Below are 18,260 nucleotides of genomic sequence, written 5' to 3' on the forward strand. Positions count from 1 at the left end.
TAGGTCTGATTTCTTTCATATTTTGTGGTTTTCAACATATATCTTAAATATTTACGTTATCTATTGAGGGGAGGGGTGATAAGGTCTGTGTGAGAAGCTTTATGTCTGAATTTCTTTATTCAGGTCTTCTGATTTCTTTCATCAGTGTTCTATAGTTCTCTTAACAGTTTTTGTGGGTGTGCTTGGCTTTATGCCTGAGAATAATTTTGGGAGGTAATGACATAATCCTTTGACATTGTGGACATCTCCCTCCTTCCCAACTGATTACTGGGTTCTCTATTTAGGCTATGAAGATTGTAATCGTATGGCGGGACACTATCTAGGATAGATGAACACTCAGATTTTAGTCATCGGGACTCACAGAAATACTGTTGAAAACATCTGACTGCTTCACCATATGAATTAATTAAGTAAAATGTTCTCAGACTGAGACACGCAGCCTGCTATCAAGGATATACAGCACACACACAATTGGAGTTCCAGTGGGCTTTTATTGAGATAAATTAACAAAAATCAAGATTTTTACCAACCATCTTTTCTGAACCTTATAAACTCAATTGAGACTCTGGTCTATATACGGGTACATACAACATAACACATCCCATCAAAAACAGTCCCACTGGAACACTTGCCAATTAACAGAAAGCCAATTTTCCCTTTCCCCAAATGTTTTCAAATTTGAATTTCCACTGTTCACTTCTCAGTGGAACTGGTCCCTTGTGGCTAGGGACACTAGAATTTTCTCCCACTTTTTTCCAAACAAAAATTTTTTTTTCAAGTTTGTTTTGTTTCAAAAAAAAGGGAAGTGACTTTGTTTTGTCCAGGCACCCCTCCCCGACAATCACTGGTTAAAATACAGTAGCCTGTATCTTAATAACCCAGCCCTACCCCCTCCCTTGCCCTGCCCAGCATTGTCTACTGGAGAATTTAAATACACTTCTGTTGGAATCTGTCAGCTGTGGAGGGGCAGAGTCCAGGTTCCAGGCTAGCTCCCTCTGACCTCATGAACAGTTAAAACCTTTGGACACTTAACTCTTTACCCCAAAGATGAGTTTTCAGATCAGAGAGAATAGCTTTTCTTTGGGAGTTAAAAAAAAAAAAAAAAAAGAACCCATCTTTATGAATATAAAGCAGAACTACACAAGCTCACCAGTGCACATTAAGTTCACCAAAAAGCTGACTTACTTCAGCTCCCACGAGGCCAATAATTTTGCTTGACAGATATTTGGCAAGAAAATGATTCCACAATAACAACTATAAAGATACATAGAACACTGGAAAACGCAGCAAATTAAAATAACATGGCTTCATTCCCAAGAACTTATTTCATCTTTTTGTTACTCATCTAGAAGGTCAGGAGTGTGGCTAAAGGCAGTTTCTGATGAGGTTATGAGCTTCCAAAGTGTTTCTAAATCCTTAGTGCAGACACCCTCCCCTTTGGGACACAGTACCCTCCCCTCCCACCCACATTAAAAAAAAAAAAAAAAAGAAAAAAAGAAAAAAAAAATTAAACCAAATGATCAGAATGAGATGTTTTGATTCCAAAAATTTACACTCAAGGCTTTGTGCTGAGCTGTCTTTTTTTAACCAAGCATGATGGTATAAAACACAAAGCAGAGGAAAGATGCTCCCATCTCATTCTGAAAACAAATACTAATTAACCACCCTCCCACCCACCCACCCCAACCTTTTGGACCAACTTGAAAATAATTTGGAAATATATTTTGGTTTTCCTCTCCCTTACTTCTTTCCATCAAAGATCATTTTAGGATAAACTTATTCCACACTGAAGGGAAAGGCAAGAAAGTTTCATTTTAGAACACAAGAGAAAAACAAAACAGGCTCAGAGGCAGCAAGGTGTGTAATAAATGATCCATAACCCACTACACTACTACGTGACCAGAAAGCTAAACCACGAATTGGATGTAGTTTTAATAATAAAAACAGGGCCTAGTTATCATCCAAATGAACCACTAGGAAGAAAAATAACCATTACTGAAAAAACAAAAACAAAACAAAAACTGGAAAGAATCTGAAGACAATTTCCAATAGTAACAATGCTCCTTATAAGGGATTAAAAAAAAAAAAAAAAGGACTAGGCTTTGACCTAGTCTTTAGAGCATCTTTCCATTTAATAATTCCTATTCAAGTCAAGCACCAAAACTAGACAGCTGCCTGTCTAAAAGACAGTGTCCAATTGTGGTGTCCCAGATAGTTTTAAGTGCCACTTCCTCAACAGAGGCTGTACTTCAGTAATACTTTCAATTAAGTCTGTGCTTTAAGAGGGACCCACAGGCATGTGGCACCGGCCAGCAGTCTAAGATTGACAAAGATGACTGCTTTTTGTTTAGTTACCCACAGGCTGGCTCTCTGGCGAGACACAAAATTGCATTTATACTCCTTTCTTGTTCTACATGAATGATCCCTCTTATCTTGCCAGAGGCGGCAACAGGAGGGGGATATAAGAGAGCTGCATCAGTACAAGGCCAAGATATGTTGGTCAGAAGATGACAACTTTAAAGTTCCCTCCCCCTTGAAAAAAAGTTACTTCCTTAATATAGGGTTTTTATTTATTACCCAATGTTGACTAGATAGGGCATATGTGACTTGGATGCCAAATAAAGGCGCTTGCTCTTTTTGGGTTTGTACTGTGCAGCTCTTGCTACAGCTGTTAAGGAGTTAGGGCTGTCTGATCAGGAGGCATCTGCAGGATTTTGATCCCCAAGCAATTTGGGGCAAGTCTCAGATAGTTTTCCTTAGAATTAGGCAGAGTCAAAAAAGCAACTTCAATTAACTGATTTCTTTCTCCAGATGAACTGAGCATGAAAGCATATGCAGGATTTATTTGTAATATTTTAGGGGTTTGAAAAACAATGGAAGATAGAAATCAATTTTTAAAAAATTTTTGTTTTTTGCTTTTTTTCCTCCCCAAGATGCCTCCTGATTGACCTAGTACACTGGGTTAAAAGGGAATTAAAAACATTTTTTAAAAAAAAAGTTCACTGGTTTTGATTCATCTCACTCCTTTTGCCTGGAGATCAGGCCAAACATCAAGCATGTTGGGAGGGGCGCAATTTAAAGCAACACTACTGACTGTAAAGCATTTGCCAGCAATTTACAATGCAAAATGACATAACAATTCTTGTCACAACACAAGAGGATAGCAAGCAGCTTTCTGTAGCATGGAAGTTAACAGCTCTCAGGGGTTGCCCATTTCTGCAGAAGTTTATTTATCAAGGTGGGCAGAGGGCAACGCATTTATACACTACAGGAGATGATCCACAGAAAAATTAAGCTCCAGAACTGCTAACATTATCAAAGCTGATACTGGCTAATATTCTGAAATGCAAATCCATGCTTTATACATATTCTGCTCAAAGACACTGCTACTTAACGTAATTCCCACACTGCACAGATTAATCTTTGCACCCTTTTGCAGAGTTTGAAAAAGTTCCTCAAACTTTTATAAAGGAAGAAGCAAAATCAGAGAGCTTCTCAAAAAAAAAAAAAAAAAAAATCACTTTTAATTAGATTTTTGAAATTTTCTTGCTCTCTGGTGAAGACTACTCCAAATGTACTATGTAACAGTGTGGCAGCAAACAGTGCATTCCAGACCTTTGGGTCCCTTTTCTAACACAGGGTCCCAATAGATGTCTGGTTTCTACAGTAGAGGCCAAAGTACTCCTTTTTAGAATTTAGTGTTGCAGAAAACTGAGCCCCTCTCATCTTTAGCTGCTCCCATAATCACTCTAATCCCCTTAATCCCAGCAACCTTCATCAAAGAAAAAAAATAATATATATATATGTATATATATATATATTATATATATATATATGAACCCAGAAAAAAACTTATTTACAAAGTTTTTACAAGTATACACACCCAATTTTCTATGGGACACACTTTGCCACAGAGGAAAGAGGGTCAAGGCTCCGACATCATGTCTACACATCAAGTGCCATACTGCTAATGGAGGCGTATGTAAACCAGTCTTTAGTGTTCTGCTATAGAGCACAAAGGCTTGTCATATGGCTCCTGCAATGATAGACTGCTCTTTCCTTTGGGAGCGATGATGTTGTATCTACTCAGCCCAGAAGAAATTTTTACTTGGGATTGTTTTTGTTTGTTTTTAAATACATGTATTTACAGTGCGGATGAACTGCAGTTGCATATCAACTCCTCCTCATAAAGAAAAAGAAAATGGTGTTTAACATTACTAGTAAGTTTCATCTTTCAGCCCTGGATTTCGGTACTAGGTAAAAAGGAAGAGAGAGACTTCAACTTGAAACCAAAATGGAAAGACAAAAAATAAAAAAAACTTTAAAAAAAGAAAGACAACAGAAAGGAAGAAAAATTGTGGATTCCTCGGGCTGCGTCTAAAAGATGATATTCTGAATGGTCTTATAGCATAAGGCACTTCGCACAAATAAGTAATAAGCTCTTCAGGCTTAAAAAACGGATGAGCAATTAGGGAGAAGTTGAAATGCACTTGAAGAGTCAGCTGTTGGAGAATTTTGAAATTGTAGACAAGCTTGTGTGTTCAAGATTCTTCTCTTTTTAGGGTTTCTCCCCTTCTCTTCTTTTTCCTCCTTCCTTGTCCCCTTTCCCCCAAAAAACATTTTTTTTTTAAAAAAACCAGCAGTTAGTGCAACTAATGTTCAGTCAGCACACAGTGCAAACCAGTGGAACAAAAAAGGTATATTCCTTCTTTTCAGTTTTTTCCCTCTTCACCAGTTAAAAAAAGAAAAATGTCTGAGCGCTTTTAAGTCTTCATAGCTCCAAAATAAAAGAAGATGAAAAACCCACAAAGAGAAGAGCACCCCCCAAAAAACGATGTGTCACAGATCCAAAGGAGCGTTCTGTAGTTTTGTCAAAGCCTACAGAAAGAGTGGAGAAATCTAAAATTAACATTTGTGAAAGCTAGGATATATACATTTCACAATTCTCATTCCAAATCTCTGTCTAGTAGTTTCTACTGAATTTTTGTTTACTGTAGAATCCACTGGGGGTGGGGGACAGGGTTGTGGCTCAGCAGTAGAGCTCTCGCCTAACATGTGCTAGGCAATGGGTTCAATCCTCAGCATCATATAAAAATAAATAAAATACAGGTGTATACACACACGCACAGAGAGAGAGAGAGAGAGAGAGAGAGAGAGAGAGAGAGAGAGAGAGAGAGAATGAATATATATCCAAATATCCACTGGGTACAATTAATGAACTCCTCCTAGCTATTCTTGAGACAGAATGAGATCCTGAAAGTCCATGTTGCAGCCCTCATTAGTAACAATTACATCAAGGAAAAAAAATGCTTATTTAAAGACTGAGGTTGTAGCTCAGTGGTGGAGTGCTTGCCCACCAAGTGTGAGGCACTGAGTTCAATTCTCAGCAAATAAAGGTCTATCGACAACTCAAAAAATATTGATTTAAATGAATTGAATAGTATGCCAAAGTACTAACAAATATTTGTAGTTTTGTTTGTCTAAGAGTTTTGCATTGATATTTAACTTAGGGAAAAAGTTAAAGTGAAAAGAATAATTTGAGAATTCTTTTTTTTTAAAAAAACTATTTATTTTTCAACTTTTAGTGGACACAACATCTTTATTTTATTTTATGTGGTGCTGAGGATTGAACCCAGCACCCCGCGCATGTCAGGCGAGCTCGCTACCACTTGAGCCACATCCCCAGCCCCAATTGAGAATTCTTTAAGCTATATTAATATGCTTACTATGACTTTGAAATTATTGTCAAATTAAATTGGATAAAGATAAAAAAAGATGGCTCTTCAGGAAATCAGAATGGGCATTTTAAAAAGCCATCTTTATAACTGTCAAACTAAATACATAATTTTTTTTAACTTTATTTTTGGAATCCAAATGTGTGTTAAGTACTGCTATTACATTCATCAGGAAGCTACATTCCAGAATATCACTAATATATTCTCTAATGATATTACTACCTCACCCAAGCAATGTCTGCTTTTTTGCCATTATGTTAATGTGTTTTTTTTTTAAACTCTATTTGCAATTATACATGGTGGCACACCAAATTTCCCCTAGGAAAAAAGACTCTTATTTCTTTCCTTTACATTTAAAAGTTCTGCTCACTTCACTATTGTTAAGTACATACATGCTTGTTAAGGTTTCTCATCTTCTACAGGCTCGCTGTGGTATTCTGCCACATACAGGCTCTTGTCAATGTTGCTTGGAATAGGTTTAATTTCTGTTCCCAGCTGCTCCTCAATACTTTTCAGGTTGAAACGATCATCATATGTGATCAAGTTGATGGCTAAGCCAAGATGACCAAAGCGACCTAAAAAAAAAAAAAAAAGTTAAATATGATAATACATACATAGGTATAAGTCTTTAACCTGGCAAAAACACAAAGAATTAATATCTACGTTCAGTGCCAGTCTAGTGTAAGAAAACATTTCTTATGATCTCCTCATTACCAGGTTATCTTCAGATCTCAGTCCAAAATAGTACAGTTGGCCTTCTGCATCTATGGGTTCCACATCTGCGGATACAACCAACCACGGATCGAAAATATATGGAAAAAAGTCTAATTACACTGAGTGTGTACAGACCTTTTTTGGCCATTATTCCCTAAATACTATAGTATAACTACTACTTCCATTGTATCAGGTATTATAAACAAGGAAAATTTCTAAGTATACTGGAACAATGTGCACAGGTTCTGTGCCAAATACCATGCCATTTATACAAGAGTTTTGAACTTGAGCACCCAGATTTTGATATTCATAGGAAATATTAGAACCAAGACCACATGGATACTGAGAAACAATTGTATTTTATTTTACCTTCTTCAAGTGACAAAATAGATGCTCACATCATCAAAAACTGCCAAAACACACACACTGAATAGTATAGTCACATACAGTACCAATGACTCAAGTTTTCGCATAATTTCATCTTAAAATAAGTAGTCATTTTAACTCTTAATAAATTACTTAAGAATTAGAAACTGGAGTTTTAGTCAAATGACTGGATTAGTGTAAATTCACTGTTATAGTAGATAGTGTATTTTTTATTTTTATTTTTTTGCAGCACTGGGAATAGAACCCAGGACCTTGTACATGCTAGGCAAGTGATATACCACTGAGCTACAAACTCAACCCTTATACTGTTCCATAAAGGAACAAAATTTTAGTAATTACACTTCTCAAAAACCAACTCCCACAAACCATCCTCTTTCTCTTCCTCACCTGATCTTCCAATACGATGAAGATAGGTCTCTGCCAGCTTTGGGAAGTCAAAATTTATTACCACATTCACAGCTTGTATATCAATACCTCGGGTAAACAGATCTTTAAAAAACAAATAAAAAGATTAATTTCTATTATACCTTTTAATTTAAACATGCTTCTTCTTGACACCATATTTTAAACACATTTCTTGTAACCTAAGTTTTAAAATTTCAGTTATTAACATGCACTTGCAAATTACTGACAATACCTTTCGTGATTACAACTTACAAATTACCCTTTTCCATTCCTATAAAGTTTTGTGGGTTTTTTTGGTGGTCTTGGGGATTGAACCCAGGGATTTTCACATGCTAGGCAAGTGCTCTACCAACTGAGCTATATCCCCAGCCCCTGTAAGTGAGTTTTAAATAATGGCCTAAGGTAATTGCACAAATGCAGGAACACGACTGTGATGACTGGTATATTAAATTCATAAAGAAGCCTCAGGAGTAAACAGTAATTTCCTTTAGTCTATTTTCTAGCATTTAATCTGATTTATACTTTACTTCAAAAAGAGATAATTTCACTAATCAGCATGTTTTGTTTAGCATTCATTCCACTCTGCTAAATGATTTACAACAGACTTGAAGTAAGTTAATGGGCAAAATTCCTTCTATTCCTTTCTAGTCCCATAATTACTATGCTAGTTCAAATTCTGTGGGTGGAGGAGACCTAGATAGGAACAAGTAAATCTAGCTATTATTTCTATCAGCTCCATGACAGCTGAGCATGGTGTCACATGTCTTTAATCCCAGGTACTTGGAAGGCTGAGTCAAGGGGATGGCAAGTTTGGGGCCAGGCTTGGTAACTTAGCTAGACCCTGTTTCAAAATAAAAAATAAATACAAAACAGGGCTGGGGATGTAGCTCAGTGGTTGAGTGCCCCATAGTTCAACCTCTGGCACCCAACCCCTAACCAAAAAAATTGTTATTAGATAAAATCTAAATTGACAGTTGAGGTCCCCAAGTTGGTCCTAATTTAAATTCTCTAATACATTTCTACCAAACTCATTCACTTGTTCTTTCTCAAACTTACCTTCTAGGCCTTCTATGGATCATTTATTTAAAAAATCCCACAGTCACCTAACTTAAAATTTCTTCTTCTGCAGGTCTAAAACTTACCCAGGTTATAAAGCTAATTAAAATTACATCTCTTCTCAAATCACCTCACAGCTAATAATTTACTGTGCATTCCAATGAACACTTACGATTTCTTACTATTTGTACTTTATACTTGCTCATCACTTTTTCCTCTCTTTTGAATCCAGCCCAACTAATATTTTTTTGTAAATAAAGTTTGGCTGCAATAAAATTACGCCCTTTGATTTATGTACTAAGGCTGCTTTTGAGCTACAATGACAGAGTTGAGATTACTTGTAAACAGACACCATATTGCGTAGAGTCTAAAATATTTACTACCTGGCACTTTTAACTTTAAAAATAGTGTAACGTAGGGACGAAGGGCAGGAGAAGAAGATTAACATTAAATAGGGATGAGAGGTGGGAGGGAAAGGGAGAGAGAAGGGAAATTGCAGGGAAAGGGAAGGTGATCCTCAGGGTTTTACAAAATTACATACAAGAGGAAGTGAGGGGGAAGGGAAGAATAATACAAGTGGAATAAATGTTTTACAGTAGAGGTGGTCGAGAAAGAAGAGGGGAGGGGAGGGGAGGGGAGGGAAGGGGGGATAGTAGAGGACAGGATAGAGAGCAGAATTCATCAGACACTAGAATGGCAATGTGTAAATCAATGGAAATGTAACTGATGTAACTGATGTGATTCAGCAATCTGTATACGGGGTAAAAAATGGAAGTTCATAACCCTTTTGAATCACATTGTGAAATATGATATATCAAGAAAGATGTGATGCTTTGAACAACCAACAATAAAAAAAAAATTAAAAAAAAAATAAAAAAAAATAAAAATAGTGTAACAATTCTTTTCAATGTACAAATGCTAAAAACTTTTACTATTTTATTTTGGGGAACTAGAGATTGAATCCATGGCTTCTCAGTCTCAAATTCCATTTCTTAAATAAAGAAAAACTGCCGGGCACCTGTAATCCCAGTGGCTCTGGAGGCTGAAGCAAGAGGATTGCAAATTGAAAGCCAGTCTTAGCAACTCAGTGAGACCCTGTCTCTAAATAAAATATAAAAAAGGGCTGGGGATGTGGCTCAGTGATTGAGTAGCACTGGGTTCAATCCTCAGTACCAAAAAAAAAAAAAGAGTAATTCACTAATTCACTCTCTAATAAAGGAATGCCTGATGGCAATTGGTACCATTTCTCTATAAATTCTGAGACAGTATAAGAGAAAATAGGACTTGCCCCAGGTCACAATTAGAAGTTTAAAGGAAAAAAACAAAACTAATCTCTAAACTCAAGGAGTCTAATATCTTTTCCATTAAATCAGGTTACTTATACTTAAAAGGTCAAGTTGCCATTCGAGGATTAATTCCTAGCTCAATCAATTGTCCTTTCAGATATAAGGCAAAGACACTATAAATATGCAAGATGTTTTATAATCACTTTCTTTCTTTTTGTCAATCACCACAATTTAATATTCTGGGAGAAAAATATGGAAGTTTATTTCTAGAACAGCATTTTTATAAAAATCCAGATTTTTAAAATATTCTAAATCTTTATCTGAGTGATTGTTGTTTGAGTGTATACATATGCAAAATTTAATCAATTATTGTACAAATTAGTGTATTCTTCTGTGTATATATCTCAAATTCCAAGTTCTCCATTTTAGTTTTTTTCTTTTCTTTTCTTTTTCTTTTTTTTTTTTTTGGTACAAGGGATTGAACTCAGGGGCACCCAGCTCTATTTTTGTATTTTATTTAGAGACAGGGCCTGAGTTGCTTAGCGCCTTACTGTTGCTGATACTAGTGATCCTCCTGCCTCATCCTCCCGAGCCGCTGGGATTATAGGCGTGAGCGAATGCGCCTGGCAATATACACTAGATTATTAATCTCATACCAATAAGATTCCAAGTGTAGAGATGGAAGGGTACTGAATCCATTTGCTTTGTCTGACTTGACTGTCTACCTGTCTTTTCAGTTTATTTTTCTTCATGTAGCAAAATAAACAAAATAGACTAGTCTGTTTCTGAGGAAAAACAAAAAGACAACTTCAAAAACACTTTAATTTCTTTTTAAAAAACATACGGAATTTCTTAGTATTCATTTTGTGTTAGCGCATTCCTGTATGCTAAAACTACTCAAAAAACACAAATTCTTGGGGCTGGGATTGTGGTTCAGCGGTAGAGCACTTGCCTAGCAGGTGCGAGGCCCTAGGTTCGATCCTCAGCACCACATAAAAATAAAGAGAATAAAGGTATTGTGTCCAACTACAACTAAAAAATAAATGTTAAAAAAAACACAAACAACAAAACACAAATTCCAAAAATAATTTAAGAGACAGGTGAGTGCCAGTGGGGAAGAAGGATGAGAGGATGGGAATGGCAAAAACAGTAGAATGAATCAGACAAAATTTCCTATGTATATATATAAATACATGACCAGTGGTAGAGCGTGTGCTCACCAGAAAAATGGGAAATTACATTCTGTGCATATATAATAGTCAAAATAAAATTTACTGTCATGTATAACTAAAAAGAACAAAAATAAATAGATAGATAGATATCAGACAAGTATTCTGCAGATTCAGATAAGGAGGCCAACACTGGGGGTTAACTAAGGTTCATTCTTAAATTTCAGAAATTCTCAAAATGGTAGTAGGCTATGCTGGTCTACATTTCAAGCTACATTGTATGATACATAACAATGCAAACAGAAGTATGGGGAAAAAAAACAATAGGTAAAAGAAACATAAAAAAATACTTACCAGTGCAAACAAGATTGCGGCATAAGCCATTTCGGAAATCATGAAACACACGATTTCGATGTTCCTAGGAAGAAAAGCACTCCATTTAATTAAAACTAATATACAGCACAAATTTTTGGTCATTGTGTCTCCTAACCAGTCAGTTCTTTTTCAATATTTAATTTCCTGTGGGAGCTGGGGATGTGGCTCAAGCGGTAGTGCACTCGCCTGGCATGCATGCGGCCCAGGTTCGATCCTCAACACCACATACAAAGATGTTGTGTCTGCCGAGAACTAAAAAATAAATATTAAAAAAAAAAAATTTCCTGTGGTACTGGGGACTGAACCCAGGGACATTCTACTAGTGAGCTACAGCCCAAACCTTTTAATTTTGAGAAAGGGTCTTGCTAAGTTGCCAAGGCTGCTCTTGAACTTGTGGTCCTCTTGTCTCAGATTTCTGGATCCTTAGAATTATAGGCATGCACCAATACACCTCGCTTCAATCAGTTCTTTACACCAAAATGATCCATGACATTAAGCTTTATTTTCTCTTTCATTTGTGGTATGGAGGCTCGAACCCAGGACCTCGCACATGCTAGGTAAGCACTCTACCACTGACCTACATCCCTAGCCCATGACATTAAGGTCCCTTCAAAACCAAATTTAATGTCTTAATCAGTCTATACTAACTTTCATGGCGGGGGGGACCTATCAGTTTGGGGACCATATACAGTAGTTCAGTCTTATCCTTTGTTTTGCTTTCCATAGTCTGTTACCCATATTAATCTCATATCAATAAGATTCCAAGAGTAGAGATGGAAGGGTACTAAATCCATTTGCTTTGTCTGACTTGACTGTCTACCTGCCTTTTCAGTTTGTTTTTCTTCAAGTAGCAAAATAAACCCAAAATATTAAATGAATAAGAAACCCCAGAATTTCAATTGTAAGTTTTAAATTGCACACCCTTTTGAAGAGTGATGAAATCTTGCACCATTCTGTCTGGGACATGAACAATCCTTTTGCCCATATATCCACACTGCACATACTACTGTATACACTACCCACATCACTTAGCTATCTCAGTTATCAGATCAACTGTCATGTCATAGTGCCTATATTCAAGCAACTCTTATGTAATAGCCTAAAGTTGCATCACTCATAATGCCTAAGTGATTCACCTCATTTCATTTAATCACCTCACATCATAAGAAGGGTGAGTTTAGTACAGTAAGATATTTTGAGAGGCATCAGTAACATGACATTATAGTCTACTGCATAATTATTCCATTTTATTACCATTACTAATCTATCACCACGACTAATCTCTAAGTGTGTAATATATAGAAAAAACAGTATTTAGAGATGGTTTTATGAAGTTTCAGGCATCCACTGAGGATCTTGGTACCTCTGCAGATAAGAGGAAATTATTATAACAATAAGTTAAAAATCTAGACCAGAGCTTTCTGTAATAAAGGAAATGTTCTTCATTACTCTCCAATATGAAAGTCACTAGCCATAGGTAGCTGACTGAGCCCCTGCAATATTGCTAATTTGTCTAAGAAACTAATTTTTAATTTTCCTTAAAAAATAAATTTATTTTTATGTGGTACTAAGGATCGAACCCAGTGCCTCATGAGTGTGAAGCAGGTGCTCTACCACTGAGCTATAGCCCCAGCCCTTTTAAAAAAAATTTTTTAGTTATATATGGGTACAATATCTTTATTTTGTTTGTTTGTTTTTATGTGGTGCTGAGGATCAAACCCAGGGTCTCACACATGCGAGGCAAGCACTCTACCACTGAGCCACAACCCCAGCCCCTCCTTTATTTTAATATATATATATTTTTAGTTGTATTTGGATTCCATATCTTTATTTATTTTTATGTGGTGCTGAGGATCAAACCTAGGGCCTCACACGTGGTAGGCATGCACTCTAACCCTGAGCCACAACCTCAGCCCCTAATTTTTAATTTTCACTTTAACTAATTTTTAAAAATATCTATTTATTTTTATGTGGTGCTGAGGATCAAACCCAGGGCCTTGCATGTGCTAAGTGAGCGCTCTACCGCTGAGCCATAACCCCAGCCCACTAATTTAAATCATCATATATGGCTAGTGGTTATTGTATGCAACAATGCACATCTAGAGCTTACCTAGGAAAAAGGAATAAAATTTCACTTCTGTATCATGCCTGATAGCTTAGAATACACTCACACATTATTCTCAATCTTTTTGCACCTTCTAAGGTATGAGTATACCATTACCCCTTTTTATTTTTAGATAACTGAATCTTAGGGAGTGTTATAATGAAGGGGCCTTTGCTATTAAAGAACAATATTATTTTTCCCTCCTCCTGATGCTGAAGATTGAACCCAGCACCTATCATTGCCACTGAGCTATACCCTCAGTGAAGAATAGTCTATTCTTAAATCCAGGGCATTTGGAGGCATATTAAAACAAAATAGCCCATGGGGCTGGAGTTGTGGCTCAGCGGTAGAACGCTCGCCTCGCACATGCAAGACCCTGGGTTCAAACCTCAGCACCACATAAAAAAGTAAACAAGTGAAATAAAGGTGTTGTGTCCAACCACAACTAAAAAATAAATTAAAAAACAACAACAATAAAAAACACCAAACCCAGCCCAGTACATTGGTACATGCCTATAATCCCAGCAACTCAAGAGGCAGAGGCAGGATTACAATATCAAGGACAGCCTGGGCAATTTGACATGACCCTGTCTCAAAATAAAAAGGACTGGGGATGTTGTTCAGTGGTAAAGCACCCCAGTTTCAATCTTTAGAAATGAATAAAATAAAATCCAAGAAATAATTAGATTATTTTTGTAAATCTGTTCAAGTCCACTTTATACTCACCTGCCTCATTTTAGCATGGATATAGAAGCAGGAATAACCCAGTTGAGAAATCTTCTTGGCTAGCAATTCAACTCGCTGAGAAGAGTTACAGAAAATGATCGACTGGTTTATCTGAAGCTGAGCACAGAAAAAATTAATTAGTATGAGAAAGAAAAGCAAAGACTTTCATTTGTTTTGCTAGTAACTAGCAAAGAAGAAAAATGCCAGCATGATGGCAGATTACCTAAGCAACTCAACAAGCACTCCCCCACCCCCTACCATAAAATATATTAAGAAACAAGGGCTGGGGATGTGGCTCAGTAGTTAAATGCATCTGTGTCCAATCCCCGGTACCAAAAAATTTTAAAAAGGCCTAAAATTTGGAATCTTATGATATCAGATGGAAAGTTATAAAAACTGTAAATGTTTTGTTTATTTAATAATTGCAGATAATTATATAATGATTATAACTCATGACTGCCAAAAGCTTTTCCAACCTACATTTTCTCTATAAGGCAAATTAGTCTTGTGTTTAGGAGCAGTGAGCAAACTCTTCAGCACTATGTGAAGGGGCCATGTGAAATAGTGAATCATCAACAAGAAAACAAAACAATAAAAAACACAAAAATTTGGGGCTAAGGTTGTTGTTCAGCGGTACAGCGCTTGCCTAACACGTGTGAGGCCCTGGGCTCGATACTCATCACCAAATAAAAATAAAAAAAGATATTGAGTCCAACTACAACTAAAATATACATATATATATATATATATATATATATATATAAAAAGAAAAAACACAAAAATTTGATAAAGACGGCATTAGGAGTGCCAAACAGACACTGATTTACAGTATGAGAGCTAAAACAAGAAAGCAGAGTGTTATCTTCCCAGACATTTAGTTGGGAAATGTACATGTCAAGTGAGTCAATTTATGGCCAACCTGCATAATTCAAATGATCACAAAAGTACATTCAGCATTGATTTTGGAGCTATAAATAATTTTAGTGACCAGGCAAATTCATAAACAGACTGTGAATAATAAGGATAACTATAAGTAAGGTCACATTATTATAGACTAAAACTGCTATTTACTGAAGATCAAAGCAAAATTCATATAACTTTTTTTTTTAAAGAGAGAGAGAGAGAGGAGAGAGAGAGAGAGAGAGAGAGAGAGAATTTTTAATATTTATTTTTTAGTTCTCGGCGGACACAACATCTTTGTTGGTATGTGGTGCTGAGGATTGAACTCGGGCCGCACGCATGCCAGGCGAGCGTGCTACCGCTTGAGCCACATCCCCAGCCCCAAACTTTTTTTTTTTTAAAGAGAGAGTGAGAGAGAAGAGAGAGTGAGAGAGAGAGAATTTTTAATATTTATTTTTTAGTTCTCGGCGGACACAACATCTTTGTTGGTATGTGGTGCTGAGGATCGAACCCGGGCCGCACGCATGCCAGGCGAGCGCGCTACCGCTTGAGCCACATCCCCAGCCCTATATAACTTTTTTACTGGGATTAAATGATAGAAAATATTCAGCAACAGAAATCTACTACTTACCCTGGAAAAAAGTGTGTTGAGGCAGTGTACTTTTTGGCGCTCAGTTACATATGCGTAGTACTGGGTTACTCCCTTCAGAGTTAGTTCCTCCATCAGGTTTATCTCATAGGGTTTCTGCAAATGGGAATTCTGAAAATAAGAAGAAACACACTTAAAGGAAAGCAGTATTTCTCTCCCTTTAACTCAAAAAGCCAAAAACTTGAAATAATCAGTGTAAAGCGTATACTCTAAGATGTAACTATGGGTAAAAGCATACAAGGCAACAGGATGGCACTGATTACAAGTACAGATTTACACTTACCATGAACTTTTGTACACTAAGAGGGAAAGTAGCAGAATATAGTAAAATCTGCCTGTTTTTAGGTAGCGTGAGAATAATATCCTCCATTATCTGCACAAAATCCTGCGACAGCAACTTATCCGCCTATAGTACAAAGAGAAGACAATTTTTAAGACAATGAATTAATGTATAACGTCGTTGGTTAATGTGTAGTGTGGACAAAGAATAAAGCATAATCCAACAAAAACACCCATGGAACATTCCTGGTTATAAATAAGTTCACTCCAACACTGCACAGAGTACAATGGCACCAAGACAAACTCCCACTGATCCAGAAAGGGAAAAGTCTATAATCCCTATTTTTTTAGGAAAAAGAAAAAAATTCTAGACTGAAGCCACCCCCCATCCCCATGACAGAATTTTTCAGGTGATTCCCATTAAAAGGGTAGTATAAAATATATATTTAAAACCTATACTTAAAAATATAGGTTCTAGAGTCAAACCATCTGGGTTGAAATGTCTCCTTTATTCATTAGCTGTGTTGGGATATTACTCAATCATTTTGAACCTTGGTTTCCACATCTATTAAGCTGGGTTATCTTCTTACCACACAATCCAAATGGGAAAACTAACTATGCCAGAACATTTAACACTGATATTCTACATTTATAAAACACTATCGGGATTCCAGTGATAGAAAGTTGAGTAAGTTCTTAAAAGACACTTATAACCTATTCAGATAATACATGTAACCCCCCCCCAAAAAAAACAATATAAAGCATTAAAGATTAATGGGATTTACAGACAGTATTATAATCAACTTGGCTTTGAGGTTATTCAGTAACTCCTCATCTTAAAAGGTACTGTATCCAACTGCTTAAAACAAAAACAAAAAAACTTATCTGGTATCCCTAAGGGAAAAAGAGACTGAATTCCTATAAATGCCCATCATCTACTACCTTGGAAGATAAACATGTTTTTTTATAAGCAAACCAGTTTAAACTTGATTAGTCATGTTATTAGGTCATAAACAGAAACAGACTTTGCTGTTTCACTGGAAATTATAAGCAAAGCATAGAATTGTACAGAAAAATATCTTTCTAAATAGAGACATTACCTCATCCAATACTATCATCTGGACATGATCAACCTTTGCTACTCCTTTCTTGATAAGATCCAGGATTCTGCCAGGGGTAGCAATCACCACATGCACTACAACAAGATTTAGAAACATTATTCTCATTAATTTTAGTTTGGACCAAAAGGACTGTAAAGGCTTTAACATAAACACTGTAATAGAGACGGGAGTAACATAAAAAGACACAAGGATGTGTTTTAGGCTTTCTATTTCCATTTTACCTCAAGACAGCTAATAAAAAAAAACCCTTTACTGCACTTCTACACTGGGTGAGCTACAGCTTCCCAAATCATTTGCTCCAAATAGGGGACATACATCCTGTCTGAGGACAATCCACAATAAATACTAGTAGAAATGCCTCTAATCTAGAACAGGAGACTCAGGCGATACTGTTATAATGATAAAATGATAATTTTTAACAGTTGTGCAATATAAAAAAAATACCAATTATAGAGATAATTATATATAAAATTCTGACAAAAATCTGTATGATCTTTTAAGTAATCTCATTCTTGCTAGTTGCTACCTTTACATTCAGTATGTACATGGAGATCTCATCATAGAAGTGAACACCAATCATCTTTACTCTTTAATGGCTACATGGAAGTCCATTCAGATCAAAGCCCAATGTATTAGCCAATTTATTGATTTAGAGTAATCTAATTTTTTCAGCATTATATACCATTTAGTAAATAACCATATATCCGTATATCTATATCTATCTATCTAGTCTTGTACTTACCAATTATTTCTTCAGGAAAAATTCTTGAAAATATACATTTATAATACTGAGATAATAATGCCAAACTGCCCACAACAGAGATCAATTTATACTCCCAAATTGTAAGACAGCCTATATTTCCAATAACTGATGTTAACCATTACTATTTTTCAGCTTTACAAATTAGATAAATATAAATTTGCTATTTTCAGTTACATTAAAAAATTACTACTTACATTAAAAACTTTTCAATAATCAATTTGCCCTTTATTGAATAAAATCATCTCTTTTCATTTTCTATTGCAATGTATCTGTTATCTTAATTTTTAATGATTTTTACTAATTTACTGTAAGGAAGCAACATGTGACTAAAATTATAAGAGAACTATTGTACTTTATATTAACCATTTCCTACCTGTATCATCAAGACGCATTATGTCATCCCGTAAATTGGTTCCTCCTGTGGTTGCCATCACTTTGGCCCCTCCCATGTGTTTGCTGACCTGGATGCAAATTTGACTGACCTGTAGAGCAAGTTCTCTAGTGGGAACAATCACCATTGCTAGAAAATATCAGGGAACAGAAAATGGAAGGAAAAAAAAAGAAGGTCAAGAGTTTAAGAAGCTATAAAAA

General features: G+C 36.0%; 1 protein-coding gene across 3 annotated transcripts in view; it reads right to left on the minus strand.

The window, feature by feature from the left end:
* Nucleotides 1–471: 471 nt before the first annotated feature.
* Ddx6 (DEAD-box helicase 6) overlaps nt 472–18,260 on the minus strand; it is a 32,496-nt gene continuing 14,707 nt past the window's right edge. For all 3 annotated transcript variants that reach the window (XM_013359990.4, XM_078047121.1, XM_005328339.3), the window contains exons 6-14: nt 18,043–18,189; nt 16,886–16,980; nt 15,790–15,912; nt 15,489–15,617; nt 13,958–14,074; nt 11,107–11,170; nt 7,224–7,325; nt 6,128–6,310; nt 472–4,878 (exon numbers count right to left, since the gene is read on the minus strand). In XM_013359990.4, the coding sequence (XP_013215444.1) occupies nt 6,135–6,310; nt 7,224–7,325; nt 11,107–11,170; nt 13,958–14,074; nt 15,489–15,617; nt 15,790–15,912; nt 16,886–16,980; nt 18,043–18,189 (953 nt within the window). In that variant the 3' untranslated portion in view covers nt 472–4,878; nt 6,128–6,134. The remainder of the gene's footprint in view (nt 4,879–6,127; nt 6,311–7,223; nt 7,326–11,106; nt 11,171–13,957; nt 14,075–15,488; nt 15,618–15,789; nt 15,913–16,885; nt 16,981–18,042; nt 18,190–18,260) is intronic.

The sequence above is a fragment of the Ictidomys tridecemlineatus genome, chromosome 4 (genome assembly GCF_052094955.1).
Source record: "Ictidomys tridecemlineatus isolate mIctTri1 chromosome 4, mIctTri1.hap1, whole genome shotgun sequence".
Lineage (NCBI taxonomy): Eukaryota > Metazoa > Chordata > Mammalia > Rodentia > Sciuridae > Ictidomys > Ictidomys tridecemlineatus.